Raw genomic sequence first — 24549 nt, forward strand, 5'->3', positions numbered from 1 at the left:
ATTGGGGTGAGCTTCCTTTAAGGGGCTCCTTTTTTGCTTTTATTTTTTGTATCCTTTCCATGAGTAAGTTCTATGCCAGCACAATTATGGAAGCTTCCCATTGAATTAAAAGGCTATTTTAAATATATGTTAAAAATAGATACTGAAGTTTGCAATGCTGTTTTAGACAGGCCTTCAGGAACAAACTGTAAAGAGAAAAAATGAGAATGAAAGTAAGCCATTAGCTGTACAGTAACCATTAACTAGGAGTGATCATTTTTTGTCTCTGTCGAATCGAAGGCCCTGTCTCTACAGGGCTCACAACAATGTTTAACAGCCACACATTATCTTATGTTAAGACCCAGGCTAGAATTTATTTTACAGTATAACCTGAGTAGAACACAAATAAGCATCACTCCGCCTGGCTGGTGAAACTGTTATAATCCAGTTCAGCCAGTGGGGTCAGGAGTTTTATGTAATGAGTTGCTAACATGATATCTAAATAGATAACCCTGGTCTACAAAGACTAATATACCATCCTATGTTGTATGCTCTGGTAGAGAAACTGATGCACAGAAATCCTTGAGACTATGTACTAGATCTTTTTTTAATTTTATTTTTTCTTTTATTTTGATGGAATAAAATGTCATGCAGATCCCTTAATTTTGAGCTTATTAAAGATGAGGGGGAAGGGATAGCTCAGTGGTTTGAGCATTGGCCTGCAAAACCCAGGGTTGTGAGTTCAATCCTTGAGGGGGCCATTTGGGGATTGGTTGTGCTTTGAGCAGGGGGTTGGACTAGATGATCTTCTGAGGTCCCTTCCAACCCTAATAATCCATGATTGTTCCAGCCAAATCAAAATTTATAGGTGCACTTAATCCTTTCTTGGTCATTTGTTTTGTTTTGCTAGAATCCATGTATCAACAGTTCTACATATTGCATTTAATATTGTTTAGTTATTAAATCAGTTGGTAATGACTTCATAGTTCAGGTTGCATTCTAAAATGGGCTTACAATGGGGCATAAATTAATGTTCTTCGAGTGCTTGTTCACGTCCATTCCACATTAGGTGTACGCACGCCGCATGCACGAGCATCAGAAACTTTTCCTTTCGTGGTACCCAGCGGGCCAGCAGGGCCCCCATCTGAGCAGCGCCACTGCGCCGTGCATATATACCCCGCTGGCCTGACTCCATCCAGTTCCTTCTTACCATCCGTGGCGGTGTTGGAACAACCTCTTGCTCTCCTTCAAGAAGCAGTCCCTTAGCTTTAGAATACTTAGCTGCTATCAGTTCGTTAGCTTTGTGTTGTGTGGACACTTAATAGATTAGGTGCTTGGAGGCTTCCAGCACCCGTCCTAGGCCGCAGACCCACGGGTTTAAGGCTTACACCACATGCTGCAAGCCTATGCTGGTTAGTGACCCCCACGACTCCTGTCTACGTTGCCTGGGAGAAGCACACCAAACAGAGAGGTGTAAGATTTGCAAAGCGTTTAAGCCTAGAACAAAGAAAGAGAGAGACTTTCGCTTGAAGCAGTTGTTGATGGAGGCAGCGCTGCAGCCGTTGGGCCCAGAGCGCCCGACACTGGCTCCAGCCTCCTCGGTGCGGAGTGCCCCGGTGTCATCAAGAGATCTGATGCCGGACAAGCACCACAAGCCGTCGGCCCCGGAGAAAAGTAGGCCCTGGCACCGCTCATCCTCCCCGGTGCGGCCCAAGGCCAAGCCAAAAGAAGGGCGCGGACGTTCCCCACAATGGAGACTGGCGCCATCTAAGGGCCCAGGCACCGGAAGGAGCAGGGTGGACATTGTACCGGTGCCACAAGTCCCTCTGAGTCGAATCCTAAGTGAACTCAGTGAAGACGATGGGCTCGAGAGAGTAATGGATCAGCCCTCCACGCCTGACACCTTTCAGGCGGTGAAGGGCCTCATCGGATTGTCGGCGATGAGCCCCTCCCATTCAGGGAGAAGCCTCCGGCACCCAGGCCAGCAGTGCTGTCGAGGGGAAAGCTGGCAATGGTGCGCCCTTCAAGGTCACTGTCCTGGCATCACTCCTGGCGTTGGTCCCAGTCAAGCGTTGAGTCTGTGGACTCTCCGTTACCCCTGATGCAAAGGGAAGCCTGAGTACTGGAGATGAGTCAGCGCACAGGGTTAATGCAAGGGACCTGACGCTCTCCGGCATCCTCCAGAGACCGACACCCTTGAGAGACCTAGAGAAGGCGAGCTGGCCATCGCCGAAGGGTTCCAGAAGACACTGGTCCCGGTCCAGGTCTCAGGAGCACCGACACAGGTCCCAGTCCCGCGAGCAGCAATACCGTTCCCGTTCCTGATCGGCAGGAAGCCACTCATCGATCTCCCGCCAGCACAGGTCAATGGCACCGCCGTGGCCTTCACACTCGGCACCACCAGAGTCCGGTGCCAACTCAGGCCAATACAGTTACCCGCACTGGGCACCGGACTGCAGAGATCACCAGTGGGGACCGCCGGGACACTGGCCGTTCTGGGGTCACTGGCTCTTCTGGACCCCCTGGGCCTACCACCAGTGGCAAGGGGCTCCCTCCAGGGCCAGCTACTCTGTGCACCGGTATCGGTCCCCGCACCCACGCTCCTCTGTTCAGGAAGTCATGTTGTCCAGACCGCCTGCACCATCGCTGAGCGAGAGACTGGAAAAACCGACACTGAGTCCAGTGCCACCCCAGGGTCAGCTGTCCGGGCCCGAGCTGGATGCCCCTCCTTTGGGGGAGGGGGATCAAAGGGACCAGCAGAAGGAAGTGGATCAGCTGCTGACCTCCTCGTCATCCCTGGATGAAAGGGTAGCAGGGATAGCGGTATCAGGACCTCTGTCAATAGACCACAGAGCCCACCAATGCTGCTGCATAAGGTTGCTCATAACTTGCGGTTACAGGCCGAGGAGACAGTTGAACAGGAGGACTCCATGGTGGACATCCTGAGCCCAAAGGGTCCATCCAGAATAGCGCTTCTGCTTATTAAGACCATACAGTGGAACTACAAGACTATATGGCAGACCCCAGCCTCCAGCGCTCCAACAGCCAAAGGTGTGGAACGCAAGTACTTCACCCCATCAAAGGGGTACGACTTCTTGCTTTGCCACCCAAGCCTATGTTCCCTGGTAGTCTTGGCGGTAAACGAGAAAGAGTGTCATGGGCAGCAGGCCCCGGCAGCTAAGGCCAAGGAAGCGAAGCTATTGGACCTGTTTGGCAGGAAGGTGTATTCCTCAGGGGGCCTACAGTTGAGGATTGCTAACCAACAGGCCATCCTCAACAGGCATAACTTCAGTTCCTGGGTGGCAGTGGGGAAGTTTAAGGACAGCCTCCCGTAGGGTTCCCAACAGGAGTTTACAGTGCTGATGGACAAAGGCTAGGCCGTAGCGAAGACCTCTCTCCAGGCGTCACTGGATTCAGCGGACGCAGCAGCCAGGACAATCGCATCTGGCGTGGTCATGTGGTGCTTGGCATGGCTGCAGGAATCAGGTCTGTCGCCTGAGGTCCAGAACTTGCTCCAGGACCTGCCCTTTGAAGGGTCTGGGCTCTTTTCAGACCAGATGGACGCAAAGATGCATAGCCTCAAGGACTCAAGGGCCACACTCAAGTCGCTGGGTATGCACACCCCGGCGACCCAAAAGAAAGCTCTTCAAGCCACAGCATCACTACCAACCTCGTCCTACGCAGGAGCCCTTATGCAGGTGAAATGGGGGTAACAGGAGGCGGCGTAATAATAACAATTGCTCCAATAGGCCAGAGCCAAGGCCAGCATGTCTCAACCCGGCCCTAAACCAAGCTTTTGAAGGTGCGCTCGAGGACAGCGTACCGGACCAATCGCCGGATCCATCCCCTTGCTTCCTGGACCACCTGTCCCACTTCTCCCATGAGTGGTCCAGTATTACGTCAGACTGCTGGGTGTTACACATGGTGTGAAGCGATTACAGGCTGCAGTTCTCCTCCCTGCCTACCCCCCACCTCCCTTCACCGTCCCTTTTCAGGGACCCTTCTCACGAGCACCTCCTGGAAAAGGAGGTTCACACGCTTCTAGAGATGGGGGCAGTAGAGTTGGTACTGAAGGACCTAAGAGGGAAAGGGTTCTACTCCCGCTTCTTCCTCATTCCCAAGGCCAAAGGAGGCCTTTGACCCATTCTGGACCTGCGAGGGCTCAACAAGTTCCTGGTCAAGGCCCGGGTCCGCATGGTCTCTCTGGGCACCATCATCCCTTCCCTGGATCCAGGAGACTGGTACACTTCCCTCAATATGAAGGACGCATACTTGCGTATTTTGCCATCCACTTGGGGCATCGCCGATTCCTGCGTTTCACCATGAACCAGGGACATTATCAGTTTGGCCTAGCTGCAGCCCCATAGTTGTTCACAAAATGCATGGCGGTAGTGGCGGCCTTCTTACGGAGGCAGAGCATTCGAGTTTACCCATACCTTGATGACTGGCTCCTGGCAGGCTGGTCCGAAGAGGAGGTTCGGTCCCGTGTGCAGGTGAGACTATTCCACACACTGGGGCTCCTGGTCAACGTCCCCAAGTCCAACCTCATTCCAACGCAGAGAGTGGAATTCATAGGGGCGGTCCTAGATGCGGTACAGGCAAAGGCAAGCCTCCTAGTATCATGATTCCTGGCCATCCAGCAAGCAGTGAACTCCCTGTGCCAATTTCCCACTACAATGACCAAATGCTGGCAGCATGCACACATGTGGTCAAGCATGCCAGACTGAAACTCAAGACGCTGCAGGCTTGGCTCCTCCATGTATACCACCCAGGCAGGGACCCCCTGGACTTGGTAGTGACAGCCCTGGGGGATGTGTTAGACTCCCTACGGTGGTGGCTGTCTCAGACTGTGGTTTGCGAAGGCATCCCCTTTGCTGAGCAACAACCGGACCTGATGCTTGTGATGGATGTGTCAGATCTCAGATGGGGTGCTCACCTGGGAGACTTCAGGACTCAGGGCTTGTGGTTGGGAGCAGAGCAGTCACACCATATCAATGTGAAGGAGCTCAGGGCGGTTCATTTAGCCTGCCAGATCTTGCACACCACTTTGAGTGGTCACAGCATGACAGTTCTGACAGACAACGTGACCGCCATGTTTTACATAAACAAGCAGGGCGGAGCCCGCTCCTCGCCGCTCTGCCACAAGGCTCTCCTCCTCTGGAACTTTTGCATAGCCCACACCATTCATCTTGAGGCATCACATCTCCCAGGGGTGTGGAACAAACTGGTGGACCACCTCAGCAGATCGTACCGCATGCACAAGTGGATGCTCAGAGCGGACATCATGTATTCGCTCTTCCGCAAGTGGGAGTTTCTCCGGGTAGATCTGTTTGCCACTGGGGGCAATGCCCAGTCCCCACAGATCTGCTTGTTCCAGGGCTGCAGCCCAGGCTCAATAGCAGACGCGTTCGCGATCCCGTGGGGAGGGGAATTTAAATACGTCTTCCCCTCTCTTCCTCTGGTGCACAAGGTCCTGCTCAAGGTGCACAGGGATGGGGCGGTGGTTATCCTCATCGCCTTGGCCTGGCCTCGCCAGCACTGGTTCACCATGCTCCTGGAGCTGTTGGTGGAAGCCCCAGTAACCCTGCCCTTACACCAAGACCTCATCATAAAGGGCGGCTCCTGCACCCCGACCTGCAATCACTGCATCTGATGGCGTGGAAGCTCTGTGGCTGAACGCTTTGGAGAGCCAGTGCTCCCTCTCTGTGCAGCAGGTTCTACTTGGTAGTAGGAAGCCCTCTACCAGTGCGACTTACCTGGCCAAGTGGAAGAAGTTCTCATGCTGGTGTGGGCCCCAACAGGTTCAGCCACGCCAGGCTTCTGGTGCTTACCATTCTGGAGTACCTACTGCACCTCAAGCAGCAGGGGCTGGCCCCATCCTCGATCAAGGTGCATCTGGCGGCCATTTCCGCCTTCCACCCAGGCTTTTCAGGGGGCTCAGTGTTCTCCCACTGAATGGTGTGGCAGTTCCTTAAAGGACTGGAGACGGTGTTCCCTTATGCCCCCAGTCCCTCCATGGAATCTCAGCTTATTCCTTTCTAAGCTCATGGGGGCCCCCGTTCAAGCCACTTGCCACCTGCTCCCTCCTCCACCTTTCCTGGAAGGTGGCATTTCTGGTGGCCATTTCCTCGGGCAGAAGGGTATCTGAGCTGAGGGCACTCACCTCGGAGCCACCATATACACTATTTCATAAAGACAAGATGCAGCTCCACCCACACCCCAAGTTCCTCCCAAAGGTGGTCTCACAATTCCATCTGCGCCAGGACATTTGTCTGCCGGTGTTTTTCCCCAAACCCCATGCACACCTGAGTCACCACAGCCTGCACACCCTGGATGTCCATCGAGTGTTGGGGTTCTACTTGGAGCACACCAAGCCCTTTCGTAAATCCACGCAGCTGTTCATGACCATGGCAGAAAGAATGAGAGGCCTCCCAGTGTCGGCGTAGCAGATCTCCTCCTGGATTAGAGACTGCATTTGGGCGTGTTACGACCTTGCAGGTGTTCCGGCCCCAGCGGTCATGGCCCATTCAACCAGGGCGCAAGCAGCTTCCACGGCCTTCCTGGCACAGGTCCCGGTCCAGGAGATCTGCAGAGCAGCCATCTGGTCATCGGTGCATACCTTTACACCCCACTACGTGGTCAACCAGCAGGCCCGAGAGGACACAGCGGTTGGCGGGGCGGTCCTCCAATCAATTGTTCCGTGACTCCTACCCTCCTCCGAAGGAAAGTTTGTGATTCACCTAATGTGGAATGGACATGAACAAGCACTCGAAGAAGAAAAAACGGTTACTTACCTTTCTGTAACTGTTGTTCTTCGAAACATGTTCTTCACGTCCATTCCACCATCCGCCCTCCTACCCCTTTGTCGGAGTCGCTGGCAAGAAGGAACTGGAGGGAGTTGGATCAGTGGGGGTATATATGCACAGTGCAGTGGCGCTGCTCAGATGAGGGGCCTGCCAGCCCACCGGGTACCGCTAAGGGAAAAGGGGGGGGGGCAAGGTAACTCAGTGGTTTGAGCATTAGCCTGCCAAACCCAGGGTTGTGAGTTCAATCCTTGAGGGGGCCATTTAGGGAACTGGGATAAAAATCTGTCTGGGGATGGGTCCTGCTTTAAACAGGGGGTTGGACTAGATGACCTCCTGAGGTCCCTTCCAACTCTGATATTCTATTCTGTGAAATAGTTTCCAATGCTCATGCACGCAGCGCGCATACACCCAATGTGGAATGGACGTGAACAACACATCTTGAAGAACAACAGTTACGAAAAGGTAGGTAACCATTTTTTTCCTCTAAAAATACATGACCAGTTGATGTCCAGTTTAACTCAGGGCTAGTTTTTATGCTCTTGGATTTTATGTGTAGTTTTTGTCGGTTTCTCTTCATAAATTTGAATTTGGGCTGACTTTTTTGAGGGGGGCTGTCCAGGGCAGGAATCCATTGTTGATCCATACTTCTTTTAAAAAATTATATATCTGCACAAAACACTGGCCCCTGCTGCTGCATGAGTGCACCTTAGTCTTATTCTACAACAGTCCCTTCTAAGCTAGGTCTTTCTGGTAAGTGTTTTAACTAATCTACTGGAATTGGAAGATGCAGCTTTATGAGCAGGTAAACTTGGCTGGGTTATTGAACTACAAAACTGAATAATTCTCTTAGGCTTGATCTTTATATCAGCATAGCTATATTGGTCAGGGGTGTGAACAGAACACACTGTTCAATGTAGCTATGCCAACATAACCTCCAGTATAGATGCAACTATGTCAATGCAAGAGTGCTTTTGTTGACATAACTAACATTCTTTGTGGAGGTTGTGTTACTAAACTGACAGAAAAATCTCTTCTGGTGGAATAGGCTGCATCTGCACTTGGGGATGTGTGTGCATAGCTCTGCCAATATAGTCTCCATAGTGTAGACATACCTTTAGGACTTGTCTGCATGATGGGGTGCTGCACACTGCAGGGGTATGAATTCTAAAGCACACTTACATGTTGTGCATTAATAAGTCTTTGTAGCACAGTAATACTCAGACCTCAGTGGTTCAGGAGGCAAATTAGTGATCAGCATTACCCAAAAGAGCCACAGTAGAGTGAATTCATTGTTTCATTTACTGTTTATAAACTATTCTCAGAGCAAAATGACTGACCAAGTATTATTTTATCAACTACAGTTGGTTAATAACATACTAAAATAATCCTGATGGGTAATAACGTAGACTGGCTAAAATTAAATCACACAGTGTTTTAATATCATGCTGCAAAGAGCTGCAAGAGATACATTAAAGAGCTACTTGCGACTCGTGAGCCTCAAGCTGAGTATCACTTGTGGAGACCCACTAGTGTGCACTAAAAGTTCCCTGTACATTAAAGTGCACTAGAGAACTTTTATTGTGCAGCAGCAGGGTCTCCACAGACCAATTACTGCACAACGAGTTAGTACACATTACTCCACTGTGTATAAGCCCTTATGCTGCCTGAGCTGTGACTATGGAAACTATAAGAGCTTGTGTTTACTGCCTTGTTAGTTTGAGCTGATTCAGATTTTGCTCCTAACCCAACTCCTGTCCACACACAAATCACTAGCTTGAGTTAAGTGGTGCTTTAAACTCAAACTAATTGGCCTGTGTGGGGTTGGTGAAAGCTCAAATGCTGCTGATGCCCAAGCTAGTAATGCATTGAGGATGCAGCAGCTCAAGTGACAACAGCTTAACTGTTAATCTAGTCACTGTGATGTTAACCAAATCACTTTGTTTAGCAGGAGTGGTGTTTTGCAGTGTATTCACTCCCTAGAGGTAGGCTAGCTAGAGTGCAGTAACTTGAGTGTATTAACTCAGGGCTAAACTGTTGCAGTGAAGACAAGCCCTCAAGTAGTTTACAGACTACTTAGGAAGCACTTCTAGCAGTATCGTCAGAAGTGTCACTTAAATCTACTTTATGAAGTGTAATTGTTATATCAGTGCAGCTGCCAAAGCAATGCAAGCATGCATGTTTACTAGGGTAGAACAGATTTTGCAGATATAATAGATGAGAATTTTTCTAAAGCAGAATTCCTAAAGCTTGATTTGTCTTAATGACACACATTCATGTCTTGTTTGCATGTTAAATGGTAACAGGTGTTATTTTCAAGTATGATAAGCAAGACAAAAAGGACAAAAGGAGATTGTAAAGAATGCCAAAGATTAAGAAATGTATGAGTGATCAGAGGTGCTTTTCCTATCTTCCATTAGGGACAAGGCAGATGGTATCCATGGCACTCTCATTTGAGTTTGGATCACTATTTGATTGGTTACACAAAAATTGTACATTCTGAAAAGTGTACCACTCTGTCCTCACCTGGCTGTCTCGCAGCACTAGAATAGTACAGTTGCAACACAACCTGTAGGAAATTAAGTGTTTTATCTTTACTGGGATTTGTGTGCAGACCTTCAGCTTTGGTCAAACTGTGTTCATACCTCTCCAGTTCCACCCTCCTGGTCAATATGCCAAGTTCTAACAAAATATAAATCTAAAATCATAACTCAGGGAGGCTGGGGACCAGCTGAGTTTTACCTAGTTTCATATCAAAACCATGAATTTAACATTACTTAGAGTCAAAATCATAAAATCAATTACTATGTTTATTCAGAAGTTAGTTAACGTTAGCAAATCTTTGGATTAACTTGGTCTTAGTTTTTAATGATATTGGAGGTGGTGTTTTGAGGGCCTCTGTGCATTCCCAGTCTTCAGATGGTGTCCCAGAATCTTGAGCTTGTACATCCTTCTTGAAAACTATTCATTGGGGCTTCATGAATATCCCCTTATGATGTCAAACATTTAGTGCCCCAGACACTATTAGGCACTTAGAGCCCTCAAGGGCTCCCCTTGATGCCAGAGCCATGTCTGGACTGAGATCCAGAAGGGATTGTTAATGCTGTGCAGAGAAAGCATCGAAGGCAACAGCACAGCTGTCTGCTTATTCCATGACAGGCCCAGAACAGCCAGTGTTGGTACCAAAGCCACAGTCCTCTCCGCTGTAGGCTCTGTCCTCAGGATTTGCACCAACTTTTAGATGGGGCTCAAATGCAGGGTCTTCAAAGGCTTTGACTCACCCTCATTGTTTGCTGACATAATACAGAGGCATGTGGCGCCCCTTGCACAGAAGCCTTATATTAAAACCCCAGGAGGGTCTGCAGTTAGGTCAGTGATGTCCAGTGCAGACTTGTCCATGCCAGCCCCTTTGTATGAGTACACAGAAGCAACTCTCAGATAATCTCAGTGACTGGGAAGTAACCCTTCTTTTTGTGTTTTGTTGTGAACATTTCACACAGCTCTATTTAACAAATGTGTCTCAGTTCCTACATCAGAGATACTCTCTGATGCAAAAACTCTTCTGGATAGCATTTTCTGTGTGCTCGTTTATATAAACCTGTTCTATATGTCAAGCCAACATTCAACTGGCTCAGTTTAAATAGATACTGCCTCACATGAGCATGGGCAAAACTTGATTTCAAATTGATATCAATGCACTCTGTCTTAAAAGAACACTAGAGGGTGCTGTATTTCTATGCAAGTTAGGAGAGGATGCAGACAAAATGTTAAATTATTAAACTCGTGCTCTGCTGCTCCCTTCTACACATAAAGGGGGGCAAGAGTATGTTTTGATAATTAGTACAGTAGAAGTAACAAATGATAGTGTAACTGGGAGGATGTAGGAGGCTTGCTTTTCAATTTTCAGTGCTTGTCTAATAGAATGCCTGTGGCAGAAAAAGTCCTTATTTCTATTTAAGGATACACTTGAAGTTGTATTTTTTATTACTTTTTAATATTTATATTACAGTAATGGTCAGGATCAGGGCTCCATTCTGGTAGGTGCCATGGAAGCACATATGAAGACATGGTCCACATGCCAAAGAGCTTGCAGTCTAATGCCCCAATCTCCTTGCAAACCACTCTGAGGCCTAAAGATGAGCATTTATGAGAAGAGACTGGTGCTTATGCAGCAAATCTTGCTCTGCCTTTTAATAACTTACCTAGATTTACGGCTACTTATGAAAGCTGTGCACAACAGACAGAAATCTGGAGATTTAGTTGGACAATTATGTAAAATTTCATCATCTTTTCACTGTGCCCAAAATCGAATGACTCTAACAAATATATCTGAGCTAAGCATTTTTGTTTTTGTTTTAATTTAAGTTCCTTAAATAATTAAGAAGGAAACAGGAAATGGCGATCTGAAGATTTTGCTAAGAAGAATTGAAAACAAAAGCTTTGCCAGTAAAAATCATTGAAAAACAGATATTTTGTAAGTTATATTTTATAAATGTGGTAAAAGTGTAAGATTAAACCAGATGGTAATTTTTTTTAATGCAGTTATATACTGCTTAGGGGTTTCAGGGTGGTTTTTTAAAATTGCATTTGTGGTTATTTAGTGCTTTATAGTATTATAAGAAACACTGGAGCTTTCTTTCAGTGTGAATTTAGTAGTAAAGAAATGTGCCACATTGCAGCCAAAATCTGCCATTTGTAGAACAGGTATGCCACAGACAGTTACATTGCAAACTTCCATTCCCTGCCCCTCAAGATACATGAACACTATTGTGGATTAAACAAGAATGCAGTCTTCATGGCCCATTCAACCCTTGCACTCTAGACTGCTCGCAAGGGTGTCAATATCAGTTGCAGGGAGCAGATTGAAACTGGTGGTGGTGGCACTCCATGCTACCCTTCCTTTCTGTTTTCATTGGATTCTAAGCTTTCATTAACATATCCCCCACCCCGAGATTCTAGTGGCAAGTATTTTGTTGACCCTAGCAGAGTGAATAATAGTTGTAAGGGCCAAATGCTGAAATGTTTCCCACCCTTGCGACAGGAATGGAAAGTCTGAAGCCCATCCAAACCACCATGGATGAGCAGAGCAGGCCATGTAGGAGGACTTAACCTAGAGGAATCTGGTGACAAACCAGGAAAAGTATAAAGGAATGGACAGTACTGATAATTTTTATGTCATGGCAGTGCCCAAAGGCCTCAGTCAGGATCTGAGTTACATATGCATGTGAACACATGGTCCCTGTCTTGAAGAGCCTTCAATCTAGGAAGTAGATCCTTCTCTACATGGATCCAAAGGCCTATACCTCCACATAGGAGTTCCAGATACTACTAAAGTCCACGGAGCTAACAGTAGCAGCTGAGTATTAGAGGGGTAGCTGTGTTAGTCTGGATCTGTAAAAGCAGCAAAGAGTCCTGTAGCACCTTATAGACTAACAGACGTAATGGAGCATGAGCTTGGTATTCACCCACGAAAGCTCATGCTCCAATACGTCTATTAGTCTGTAAGGTGCCACAGGACTCTTCGCTGCAGTAGCAGCAGATTGGTTCTTCATCTGCTCCACGTCAAGCTGATGGGTAGGGTAGGGTAAGAATTACTTTTCCTGCAGCCCATCTTAGGTCCTCTGTAAAAAGCCATTTATTTAGGCTTCGCAAGACTGGGGATTAGAATCTGGCATAGCTGCCAGATTCTGTACAACTCCATATAACATTTAATGACAATTATTTAATTTATTTGCATAATTACCACATTTAAAAATAATTTGTATATAATTCAAAACTGTAGTTTATGGTTCACACATCCTTCCCCGAACAGTGGTGGGGGTAGGATGCTGAGCTACATAAAACATGGCAACTGTGGCTGTGGTAAATGGTAGGGTTTTTAGGGATTCTAGAGTAAGTGGTGGAGGCAAGATGGTGTTTCGAGGCTGCTGGGGTGGCTATTATTATTTATTACTTGTATTACAGTAAAGCATAGGGATCTCCTTCATGCATCAGGGCCTGAGTGTCATAGGCACTGTGCATACAGGTAACCAAGAGACTGTCTCTACCCTGATGAGTTTACAGTCTAAATAAGGGTAGCTGGATGAGCAGGGATCTTTGTTAAAAGGAAGCTGGAGAAGCCTGAAGCCAGTACTGGGCCCCAATCTGGACGGAGTCCCGGCCTTTGTTGCCTTCTCCTTCACCTGTCAGATCTAGCAAGGGGAACAGCCAGAAAAGAAGTGTGTGGTTTGGATCTCTGTCTAGCTCAGGGGTTGGCAACCTTTCAGAAGTGGTGTGCTGAGTCTTCATTTATTCACTTTAAGGTTTTGCGTGCCAGTAATACATTTTAACATTTTTAGGAGGTCTCTTTCTATAAGTCTATAATATTTAACTAAACTGCTGTTTTATGTAAACAGGGCTTTGGAGAGGAGCCTGGAGTGCAGAGCTGCAAGTTTTTGCCTGGAGCTCGCTCCAGAGCCACAGCACAGCTCCAAAGCCCTGTATGTAAAGTAAATAAGGTTTTTAAGAAGCTTAATTTAAAATTAAATTAAAATGCAGAGCCCCCCAGACCGGCGGCCAGGACCCAGAGTGTGAGTGCCACAGGTTGCTTGCCCCTGGACTCTAGCTGGTGTAATTGCAGCCCCCTGGTGGTCAGAAGATGCATCTACAGCCTAGTTGGAATGAGTGATGTTTGTGCTAGGCTACAGGGATGAATGAGAGGGCTGACAAATGCACTGCATCTGAGTTGTGTGATCCTTGACTGCCATGAGTCAGTCCAGAGAGGGAATATAAGCAGCTCCCATTTATCTCAATGGAATGTTAACTCTGAAGCATAAGGGTGAGAATTTTAAATTCAGCACTGTTTTTTCACTGTTTATCATTTAGCAGAAGTATCCAGCTACTTTGGAGTTTTGTGTGAATTTGAGGATTGGGGCAGTGCATGAGAGGAGTACCTCTGCTTTTCTGTCTGAGCAATTATGATGATTAATGTGGTTCCTATCCTCTAAGAACTGAGATAACTATTGCCATTAAAAGGTCTTTTTAAAATGTTTAAATTCAAAACAATTAATGTAGCTACATAGACAGTCCTTGACTGTTGGTGTAGTTTTTTTTCTACATTTTAAATAGGTCTCTACCATAATATAGTTATAGAGGGAGGTGAACACAGTAGCATTCATTTGCATTACTTACTAGTAATGAAATTGAGATAATAGTGTTTGCCTGGATCATGTTTATGCAGGATTACAATGTTTGGAGAAATCCAATATCCAGGATGAGCTAGATGTTATCTAATTACCTTTTTGCATTCCATGCAGGAGAGCCAATTATGGTTTACAAATACCTGAGGGCATTCCACAAAGACACAGGAGGAATTTTACAAGGGCAAAATGCAGGGAGAGGAGCTGAGCTGGAACGGAGAGGTGTAGGTCAAAGGTGACCTGCATGACAAAAGTGAAAACTGAATTAAATGCTAGTTTCTGTGCTAAACTCATCCCTTACCAGCCTGTGGACAAATGCTGCATAAATGTGGTTTTGACTTTCGTTTTATTTTGTTTTAAATGAGTCCCCTTCTTCCCCTTCCCCCACTGGTGAAATCCTCTTGGTACTTCCTGATTCAGTGACTATACCCCAGAATGTAGCATCTTGTGACCTCACAAATAGCATGGTTTCAGTAAGCCTTCTAGCACTTGTTTTGTTGCATTCTGGGATATCTTCAGAAACTGGGAAGTATCAAGAGGATTACACAGAGGAGAAAATAATTCTTTCCAAAGCCAAAAATCATGCTACAGATAAACTTATATTTGTGTCTGAATGTCCCACAAAGCCTGACAAATGGACTTCAGTACAGAAATCTGCTAAATTCAGTTTTTATTTTTGCTTTGCAGCTCTTTGTATGGTTACAATGTTGTATACAATGCAACTACTCCTATAGACCCAATACAGTCTCTGGCCCTTCCCCACCTCTTGTGACTTGTAGAGTTATGAAAGCATATTGCAGTTTTAAGAACAAAGTCAAATTTATTGAATAAAAGAGCTTGAATACTAGTCGCACAATTCAAGATTGCTACTTATGTAGTCTAATTAATAAAGGTAGTCATCCCGAGCTACTGTTCTTGTTACCTCATTAATAGATAGTACAGATACAACTCAGTCCACCCCCTGTTCTCTTCCCTCTACTTTTGTGCCTCCACACATTTAGAACAATGACCTTGATACGGGCATAAATACCTTCACAGCAAGCCCAGCTCTGACATAGTTTTTCACTGGGGTCTTGTCTACACTGTCACTTTACAGAGCTGCAACTTTCTTGCTCAGTGATGTGAAAAAACACACCCCTGAGTGCAGCAAGTTTCAGTGCTATAAAGCGCTAGTGTAGACAGTGCACTAGCGCTGGAAGCCACGCCCCTCATGGAGGTGGGTTTTTTAGAGCACTTGGAGAGTTCTCTCCCAGTACTCTGCCACGACTACACAAGCTGTGTTAAAGCCTTGCCACAGCAGCGCTTTAAAGTTGCTGGTGTAGACTAGCCCTGGGCTGAAATCAGGAAAGCATTTCATCATAGTCACCAGGTACTAATTAGTAGTAAGAAAGCTTAACAAACATTGAGTACATATCAAACACTGCAAGAAAAGAGCGTATCCCCATCTTCAAAAAGAAACTCCATAGGTACTGAAATGAATATAATTGTGTGTGCACATGCTAGTTAATGAGACTGCAATGCATGCTAATGGCAGGCCAGCCTTCCACTTCTGATGCAGAAGACCTGGCATCACAACAGGGAAAGGCCACAAGTGGAAGAAATGGTGCTTGTTCTCAGTTTTATATTGCAAACTCATTATATTCTTCAGCCCGTTCACAAACATGGAAAAGACAAAGTCCCAGCCCCAAGGATTTTAGTGTTGCTTAGGCATGTGCTATACATTACAAATGCCAGAAAGCATGGAAACGTTGATGGATATGTCAGAAACTTTGTGAAAGTGGTTTTATTATGTATTTGGTGGAGGAGAGGGAGAATGATTGGCACACAGGGCATAACAGGCTGTTCCAAGCATAGTGGTGGCAAGAGGGAAGGTGTACAGCCCAGAGTGAGAGAAGGAGACAAGGGAAGTAATTAGGAGAGAGGATTGGAAGTAGTATGTAGAATGAAGAGGAGAAGCTGCAGGTGTGAAAAGCCTTGAAAGTCATACCATAGCTTACATTTACTATGGGTAAAGGAGACAAGAAATTGGTGAAGAGATTAAAATGGGGGATGAGCTGGTCATGATTTGCAGAGGTGGGTGGTGATGAAGTCAGAGATTGGGAAAGGGAAGATTATGGTAGCAGCAAATATTTTCTGTTATCAGTCCTTGTAATTTTTATTACATGGCTTATGATATTTTAGTGTGCTGCTTAAAGTCTCCGGCTCCTGCAGTTTTTTGAATACATAAGAATCTCCGCTTTTATTTAAAAAAAGAAAAAGTAAGTTTATGGCTTCTCATAGTTGTAGAGAAATGCTTGAAAACATGTAGCCTGAAGGATCAAAAATTTCAATGTAAATGAAAATAATCCAAAATGTATTTTATTTAATTTATAAATTTTGAAACCGAAACCAGACTCATGATTGTTAGTGACCCTAATTCATGATTTTTGAATGGTACGGCAATACTGTATTTTGGATAGACTTGGAGCAGGAAGTCCAGAAAGGAGACAGTTACAGAAGTCAATACAAGATATAGTCAACACGCAGAATAAATTTTAGCAGTCGCACTGGAAAGGAAAGGACAGACATTTAGATTCTCATGCAAAAATTCCCCAAATGTCCAAAGACATGGCTGAGGTGTGTGTGTGTTTTTTTAACATATAAATCTTGGAATCTACAAGATCTGTGGGTAAATTGGAGCCTTAATCACCAGCATATAAAATAATTAATTGTAAAACATTGTCAAGAGAGATGTCAACTTTTCTTGGAAGGACCCACCCAGTATTCTAACACCTACATGGGCTAATGGAAAATAAGAAAATAAAATCAGATGTGCCCTCACACATAGACTAACGATGTACTGGTATAATAGCATTGGGACCAGAGTGTTCAGTCAGTACCAAACCATTCTTTTCTTCCTGGAGAGTTTCCCCCCAACTTGGATATTCCTGTTTCTGCACAAGATATACTATTAAGTGCAGGACAAGACCCCCCACAGGGCCCCAGAATCCTTTTTCACTTGCTGCTGCAGCACCGTCTTTAATACACCACTGCAGCTAGGAATCTAGCATGCTTTGGGGATTTAAAGATGTCTTTGGCAAATGACTGAGCATGAACAGAGACCTCCTTTAAGAGAAAAAGATGACATGAGGCATATTATTTCAACATATAAAAGTTTCTGCTGAGAACTATTATTCTCTTATGCCCTGCTTTAATAACATGGCAAATACTTTAATACCTATTACAAATAAATAAATAAAATTGATCACCCTCTCCAGTCTGCATACTTAATCTGCAGTGAGACAAGGAATAAGCAGCGTGAGCCAGAACAAACCAAACCAAAAGTGTTACAAAAATATTGTCCAGATAGACAAGTGAATGTACATCTGGCCACAAAGCTCTCTTGCTCGGTGGCAAATCAGCTCATCTCAGGCACGTGGCCTAGGCAGACTCTCCATCTGGGCTTCTGACAAAGGCACCAGCTCCTCCTCCTCAAATTGTTGAGCCTCTGACAGTAATTCTAGAAATTCCAGTCACCTCTAGACCCAGTTAGTGAGATATTTAAAATAGGAGCCTCAGGGTGGGGACAATTTGGAAACTGATGCTTAGATTGCAAATCTCTAGTTCTAGCCATGATCTCTAGGCAATTACTGGCACTGCAGCTTGTTCAGAATAAAATGGGGAAGGGAAATAATCTCTGTCAAGGGAAGACACTGAATTAGTGTTTAGAATTCCATGTTCAGGAGATATGGCTCTTGCTCAGAGACTTTGAAACCCCAAGTCAGTCTACAAGCCTTTTAATGTAATTTCCTCCCTCTCCCCTTTCTGCCTTTCCTTTGAGAATGTGACTTTTCCATTGTGCGTGTGTGTGTGTGTGTGTGTGTGTATGTCTCTCTCTCATATATGCACACATGCAGGACTGTGACGTGTCTGTCACCCACTGGTCCCTCTCTCCTTTCTTTGTGTGGGTTTTTAATGCATTATGGAGACTATGAAAAACCCACTTTTCTCCTTATGGAGTGTATATCTCCCCTCTCCTCTCCCACCTCCCCGGCAAACACCTCTTCCCTATTGGCTCTCTTTTGCTTTTATTTCCGAGTGTAGTTCTCATTGTATGTTGGGGGATTGGAGCCCTGTCTAGGGCTGCTGCGATTTTATCTGCTTGAATGAGGCCTCTGCCAGTGTTAGATAGAAGGTGTGGTGTTTGGGGCTCTCCAGGAAACACTCCTCTTGCACATAGTGAGCAGTGGGTGGGGTCTCTGGAGGACAGCACTCCCTGCCTTTGGTAGGTGTAGCCAATGGTTCTCTTATGACAGGGGTGGGCAAACTTTTTGGCCCAAGGGCCACATCTGGGTGGGGAAATTTTATGCAAGGCCATGAATGTAGGGCCGGGGCAGGGGGTTGGGGTGTGGGAGGGAGTGCGGGGTATGGGAGGGAGTGCGGTGGGCAAGAAGGGGCTCAGGGCAAGGGGTTGGGGCAGAGGAGGGGTGTGGGATGTACAAGGGGGCTCAGAAGGGGGTTGGGGTGCAGGAGGGGCACAGTGTGTCAGAGGTCTCTGGTCAGGGGATTGGGGTGCAGGAGGAGTGCAAGATGCAGCAGGGGGCTCAAGGTAGGGGGCTGGGTTGTGGGGTGCAGCAGGGGGTTGGGGTGCAGGCAGGGTGTGGCAGGGGGCTCAGGGCAGGGGGTTGGGATGCAGGAGGGGTTCAGGGTGTGGGCTCCAGCCCGGTGCCACTTACCTGGAGCAGCTCCAGGGGGCAGCAGCGCACACCAGGGTCAGGGCTGGCTCCCCACCTGCCTGCCCTGGCCCGCACCACTTGTGGAAGCAGCCGGCACCATGTCCCTGCGGCCCCGGGGCGGGGGGGCAGAGGACTGCTCATGCTGCCCTTGCCTGTGGGTACGTCCCCTGAAGCTCCCATTGGCCACGGTCCCATATTCCTGGCCAATGGGAGCTGGGGAGGGGGCAGTGCCTGAAGGCAAGGGCAGCGCGCAAAGCCCTCCCCCACCCCCCTGGGGCTGTAGGGACATGATGCTGGCCGCTTCCGGGAGCAGCACAGGGCTCACGGGGGTGGCAATCCCGTGGGCGGGATCCAAAGCCCTGATGGGCCAGAAGTTTGCCTACTCCTGTCTTAGGAAATCGTGCCTCCTGCTTGTAGTGAGTGGTGGGGTGCAGTTTTGGCACTCTTGATGGATGGCATATCCTGACTGGAGCTCTCGGGGCTGGGGGGGAGGAGGAAATAGCTTCAGCTTCTGGCAGGTGGGGGGTGAAGTTTGTGCAGGATGAACTCTGTCTTCCTTATTTTTCTCCTTTTCCTGCATCTCCTCTTCTCTCTTCCATCTCTTTCACTTGTTTTTCCTTCTTTTCCTGCTTTCATCCTTCCCTCCCTCCCCCTCCGCTTCCCCATTGTCTCGTAATAACTTACATCTTCAAAGCATTGCACTGGCCAAATGCTAGGTCAGGGGTGCCCAACCTATGGCTTGCGGGCTATACACAGCCCATCAGTGCATATCATAGGCCCACAGCCTGCTTCAACACAATATACTAATGGCTGATTCAGATCATTTTGTTATATGTCTCTCACTTTGAGACAACCTTTAGCAAATTGGTTTCTGAGAAACAACCTCAGACTTCTCACTAACTCAGAAAATGTACTCTTTGTGATTAGGGAGAGGGTTATGTGTTTTTTCCTGTTTTTTTCCTGTTTTCTTTAATTCTGATACACATTTTATGCACTGATTTCTTTATTTGTTTTTAAGTAAACAATACTATTCATAAAAACAACCTATCTAAATACATATGAAACAAGCTGGACTTAAAATATAAATCAGTACAGGTAACTTTAAATCTTATCAAAATATGTAGAATCTGGTTGGCCCATACGAGGTTGTGCTTAGGTTTCTGTGGCCCTCCTGTGTGATAAGGTTGTGCACCATTGTACTAGCTAATTTTATCTCTGTAATCACTCTCTCTCTCACCTTAACAAAGCTCTTTGAATTCTTCCCCTCTTCTTTGTTTTCTTTGCTTTTCCCCACCCAAAACATTCAGCACTCCCATGAAAGAGAAATGGTCAAGCAGCAGTAGGACATGCATTGAATTGTCTTTTATTACAGGATAACAGACATCATTTACTGATTGCACCCCTGGTTCCTGTAACTCCTTAATTTGAGCTTCCATCTACTGTAGTAAAATGTGTGTAACAGGGCCAAAAAACCAGAAGTATTCTCCTTCCTGATTTCATATTTTTAAAATAACGGACAAAACCCAATTCCGAGCAGTACACCCCCTCTGGGTTTTGTTCTTGTTTTGCTGGCTTATGACCAGAGACAATTATTGGACCACTCTTTCTAGTCAGGCCAACATTTCCTTGAATAAAAAGGGTAGAACTTGAGGCCTCGTCAAAAAGGCTGTTGCTACTGTGTGCATCATCTAATAAGTTACTGTCTCCTGTGTGGCCGATCTTCTCCCTAAGGATGAGTGTGTCACCTTGGCAATGTGCCCGGGCCCAGCCACCATCAGTGCCATTGCTTTCACAGAGCCACGTCTTGCTTAGCAGAGAGCATTGACAAATACTATGTTAAGTTTTATTCGTTCACTGCACTTCAAAGTTAAGTTTTTTGTTTGTAATGTGAATATCAGAGCCACACAGTTTGTTGTCTGTTAATAAGAATAAATTTTAGTAGTTGATAATTCCCTTTCTCTACTGCATGGAAAAATCAATATCTGGATATTTATGCATAAGAGGAAATAATCCTTTGCTGCACAGAGTTTTAGGCACACAGCGAGAATGAAACCTGCTTCGAAGGGCTTGAACTATTAAAAGAAAACTGCTACAAATGCTCACTTGAATGTCATGCATTTCCAATGTTTTGTTGCTGCTGTAGTGGGCTATACATTTCCCTTAATAGAGGCATTCTGTTTCTGCTGCATTCCTAAAACAGAACTAAACTGCCAATGTAATCTGTGAGCCTTCCTGATCTCTGCCCTGAAAAATATCACCAGGATTAAAAGTGAAAACGCTTCCAGCAGAGACTCCAGAATTGGTTAGGAAATAAATGAGCATTGCACTTGGAGCTTTCAGTCTGCTGGTACAGCCTAAAATGCAAGAGCACTGAAAAATGTACACTGTTTTGTGACATGGTGGCTTGAGATTTCCTCATAGAAGGTGCTTGTCGTCTCAGAAACTACTTTAATTCAGCATGCAACACTACAGCCTAGAATTATTTTTTGTATTGAATTGCATGTATGTGAGTCAGCAGATACACAATGGAAAGGCATTTATACTTGTGTGGTAAACTGATTCTGTCCTTTCGGGTGGTGTACTGGGGTTTATTAGCTTTATTTGTGGTGATTGTTTTAGGGATCAATAACGCTTAAAGGCAAAGTAGGGAGTCTTGTGGGCTTCACTGGCAACTACCCTTCCTCCTGATTTCAGGGAGAGGCTTTTTTACTGCCCGCTTTTGTACAATCCTGGGTTCTGTGTCAAATCCCAATTCAGTATTGTAAGAATATTTAGCTTTGCTTTGGTTATTTTAGTTTGTTTTCTATTTAACTTTTAAATCTTAAATCTGTCCCCTCCTTCCTCTTTGTTTATGCAAAAAAAGTTTGTTTAATAAAAGGTCATATTTTCATAATCAGTCTCTTTTTATCTGTAATGTCCATGAGCACTGTAATTTTTTGCTTTACTACCAGTTTTTCAGGTGCAATATTTTGAATGCAAATGTAAAGACTAGGCCGAGGCCTTTGTAAAAGTTTGGCCCTTAACATCTCCATTTGGTTGTGCCTTTCCTTCTCTTGCATAGTGAGAAATCTGCTGCTCCTCTTCATGCTGCAGTAAGAAAGAGAATCGAATTACAGGATATTTGAACGCTCATTTTATTTTAGTGAAGTGATTGAGGATTGGCTCTAAATCAAACTGGTTGTTTAAATGGATTGCATTTTAATTTCAATCACATTCCATTTTTTTCAAATTCCTTCATTCTACAAAGTCTTAATCTAGGGTAAAAATTGAAGTAAAATGCTGTAAAATCTAGAGAGCGGTGCTGATGTTCATGCTTCTATCTGAAAGCAGACTGGTATTTTTCCACAGTCTGGGCCTACATCTTAAAAAGAACTGAATCTGACAGGGTTAATAGACAGGAAGCTGCAGCTGCAGCCGACTAATACGGAAGTCAGATTTTTGTTTAACTGACAGCTTTGAAGGCCTGAGGGGTGGGGGAGGGGAATTGGAGAACATAGCATCTGGTATTGACAATTTGTATTATTTTCTTCTGCATTCTGTTTTTAAATTAGGAGAAAGGTAGATGTGTGTGTAATGAGCTCCCTACTTTATAATCTGAAATACATTATACAACAGTTTTTGTAGAAATCAAACATTTTGGTTAACTATGCACTAAATATTTAATTGAATTGTGCTCTGTGTATCTGACTAGTGGGTGGGCATTGGATTTTTAAAATGTAATAAATGATTCTTCCTGATCCTTCATTATTTGTTAATTTTGTGCCCTCCCATGCATGTTGTTTCTAAACATTCTTTCCTTTTCTAATCATGACTTTCACTACGTGGCCAACACTTCAGCACGGCAGCAAAGTGAATTTAGCTTTTCTCTTAGAAATAATAGCTTTTGTGACCTGGATGAACCCTCCCTTCTACAGGTTTAAAATATCTGAGTGCAGTCAGTAATGCTAGTATGAGGCACATTCTTTCATTTGAGCAAGCAGTTAGTGATCACTTTCCTCTGTTCGAAAATCTGACCTATTTTGTACCAGAGTTCATGTATAGGACCTCTTTTTAAGTTTCTTTGCTGAAATAGGCCTAGCTTAGCCTGTCTTCTCTATGCATAGGATGGCTCCTGCTTGCCAGAGCTGCACAAAGATAATCGCTCAGGAAGTGTTTCAGCCAATCCTCTGAAGCTTTACATTCAGATTTACCAAAGTAGCCAATCCAGGATTAGCTTTCATTAGGAAGCCAGATCATCAAGCTGAAGTGCCAAGCCCTTTCTGTCTGAGTACTGAGAGCCTGTCCTCCATGTTTTATAAGTATTGACATAACACTGTGTTAACAATGCATCCACAGAGGTAAGCTTTACTTTTTACATTTTTTTTTCTCTAAGACCTATGAATTGTGGGTTAACAGTGTGATTCTCTGTGATTTGTTGCGCAAAACAGACACCACTGCACTTTATTAAGTTGAAACTGTTTAAATTTGCTTTCTTGGGTCACATGGTTAGTGGCCATTAGCCATAGCTTTATTTTGCAGACTGGCAAAACCTTGGCATACCTACTTCTTCACAGGAGGATGGTGTTTTTAGAGTTTATCAAGATCCTGGTATTCCAAAGAAGCTTTCTGTCTCTGAGCAGTTTGCCAGCACTATTGTCTGTTGTGTCACATGCCTGCTGAAGAGAAAATGGAAGCTAGGGAGCAGATGCATTTAACTGCCCTACAGGGAGTCAAGCAGGGATAATGGCAGACAGCAGAACAGGCAAGTTTACCTTTCTAAACAGTGAATGGAATAGCAAAGCTAAATTATCTCTGAGAAAACTATGGGATTTTTAAAAACGTGGACATCAGCAAAATGTGCTAATGGCAGATTGTAGATATTGGGCCTAGGTGGTATTGTGCTGTTGCATCATGTTTTTTATGCAGCTTATCTTTACTTGAAATGGATATTGAACTTTTTTCTTACAAGAGTAGTTAATACAATGTGTTTCTCTTTCTGAAGGACAATGTATGGTTAACATTTTGTTCCTTTAAAATAAGTTTCTCAAACTGCAGGTTTTAGAATTAGTTTTCTGGTCAATAAAATGCAGCAGTACATCTGTTTAAATGCCCAGTTCTTTAAAGAAAATATATTTTTCAGCTCTTAGCTTCCTTCTCTTGCATAGTTAAAATACATTTATGTACCTTTTATCTGTGCCTTTTTGGTTTACACTGTAGCAGCCTCAGTTCTGTGTTGAGGAGTCCAGGAGGTATAAAATCATGTCTGGTTCTTGACAGTATTACATGTTCGTTTTGGTTATAGTCTTTTTTTTTTCTTTGTCTTTATTTCGATTTTGGTTTATTGCTACGTAATTGTTTAGAAAATTTCCCTTTTGATCAATTCCCAAATCTGCCAGCCTGTTGTATCTTCTTAACTGTGGAAAAATGAGATGGTTGCTTGAACAGTTGGTAAGTAAGCAGTGTGCTGCTCTCTGAACATTTTTAATAGTTTAACAATTTTTGGTTTTAACAGGGGGCCACTAGTCCAGCAGGTGAAATACTGTCAGTGGCTAGTCATGTAGAAAAATTGAAGCTTTGATCAGTGTCTATTTTAAATGGCTTGTTCAAGTAAACTGTATTACCTTTTGAATGTACTGTTTTTTCTGATAATATGCTGCTAAACTTAAAGCTTATACTTCCTGTTTACCTGTGGCCAGTGAAATTTTTTTTACTTATGCTTTGTTTCTAAATCCTTAATTAACATGTTTAGAGGCTAAAGCTCCGTTTGGTTGTTCCTCAGGCTTTTGAGGTGTAATGAAAGTGCTAGTACTCAGCAGTACTTTACTCAGCACTTTACACAGTTAAAGGGATATTTCTTTCTAAGTCTGTGTTTCTGATATTACATGAAATATCACC

General features: G+C 44.9%; 1 protein-coding gene across 7 annotated transcripts in view; it reads left to right on the top strand.

Moving 5' to 3' along the window:
• Positions 1-24549, top strand: part of ZMYND8 (zinc finger MYND-type containing 8) — a 132963-nt gene that overhangs the window by 10432 nt on the left and 97982 nt on the right. The window contains exons 1-2 of one of the 7 annotated variants that reach the window (XM_030532855.1): positions 22897-23012; positions 23194-23416. The exons of 3 other annotated variants lie outside the window; for them this stretch is intronic. Coding sequence is in view for 1 of the 4 variants with exons in the window: in XM_030532852.1 (XP_030388712.1) it covers positions 22999-23012 (14 nt within the window). In the remaining 3 variants the exon portion in view is untranslated. Of the gene's footprint in view, positions 1-22896; positions 23013-23193; positions 23417-23789; positions 24103-24549 lie in introns of those variants that run through there. 3 more of the 7 variants (XM_030532854.1, XM_030532852.1, XM_030532856.1) reach the window with 3 other exon arrangements.

This window comes from Gopherus evgoodei, chromosome 14 (assembly GCF_007399415.2).
Source record: "Gopherus evgoodei ecotype Sinaloan lineage chromosome 14, rGopEvg1_v1.p, whole genome shotgun sequence".
Classification (NCBI taxonomy): domain Eukaryota; kingdom Metazoa; phylum Chordata; order Testudines; family Testudinidae; genus Gopherus; species Gopherus evgoodei.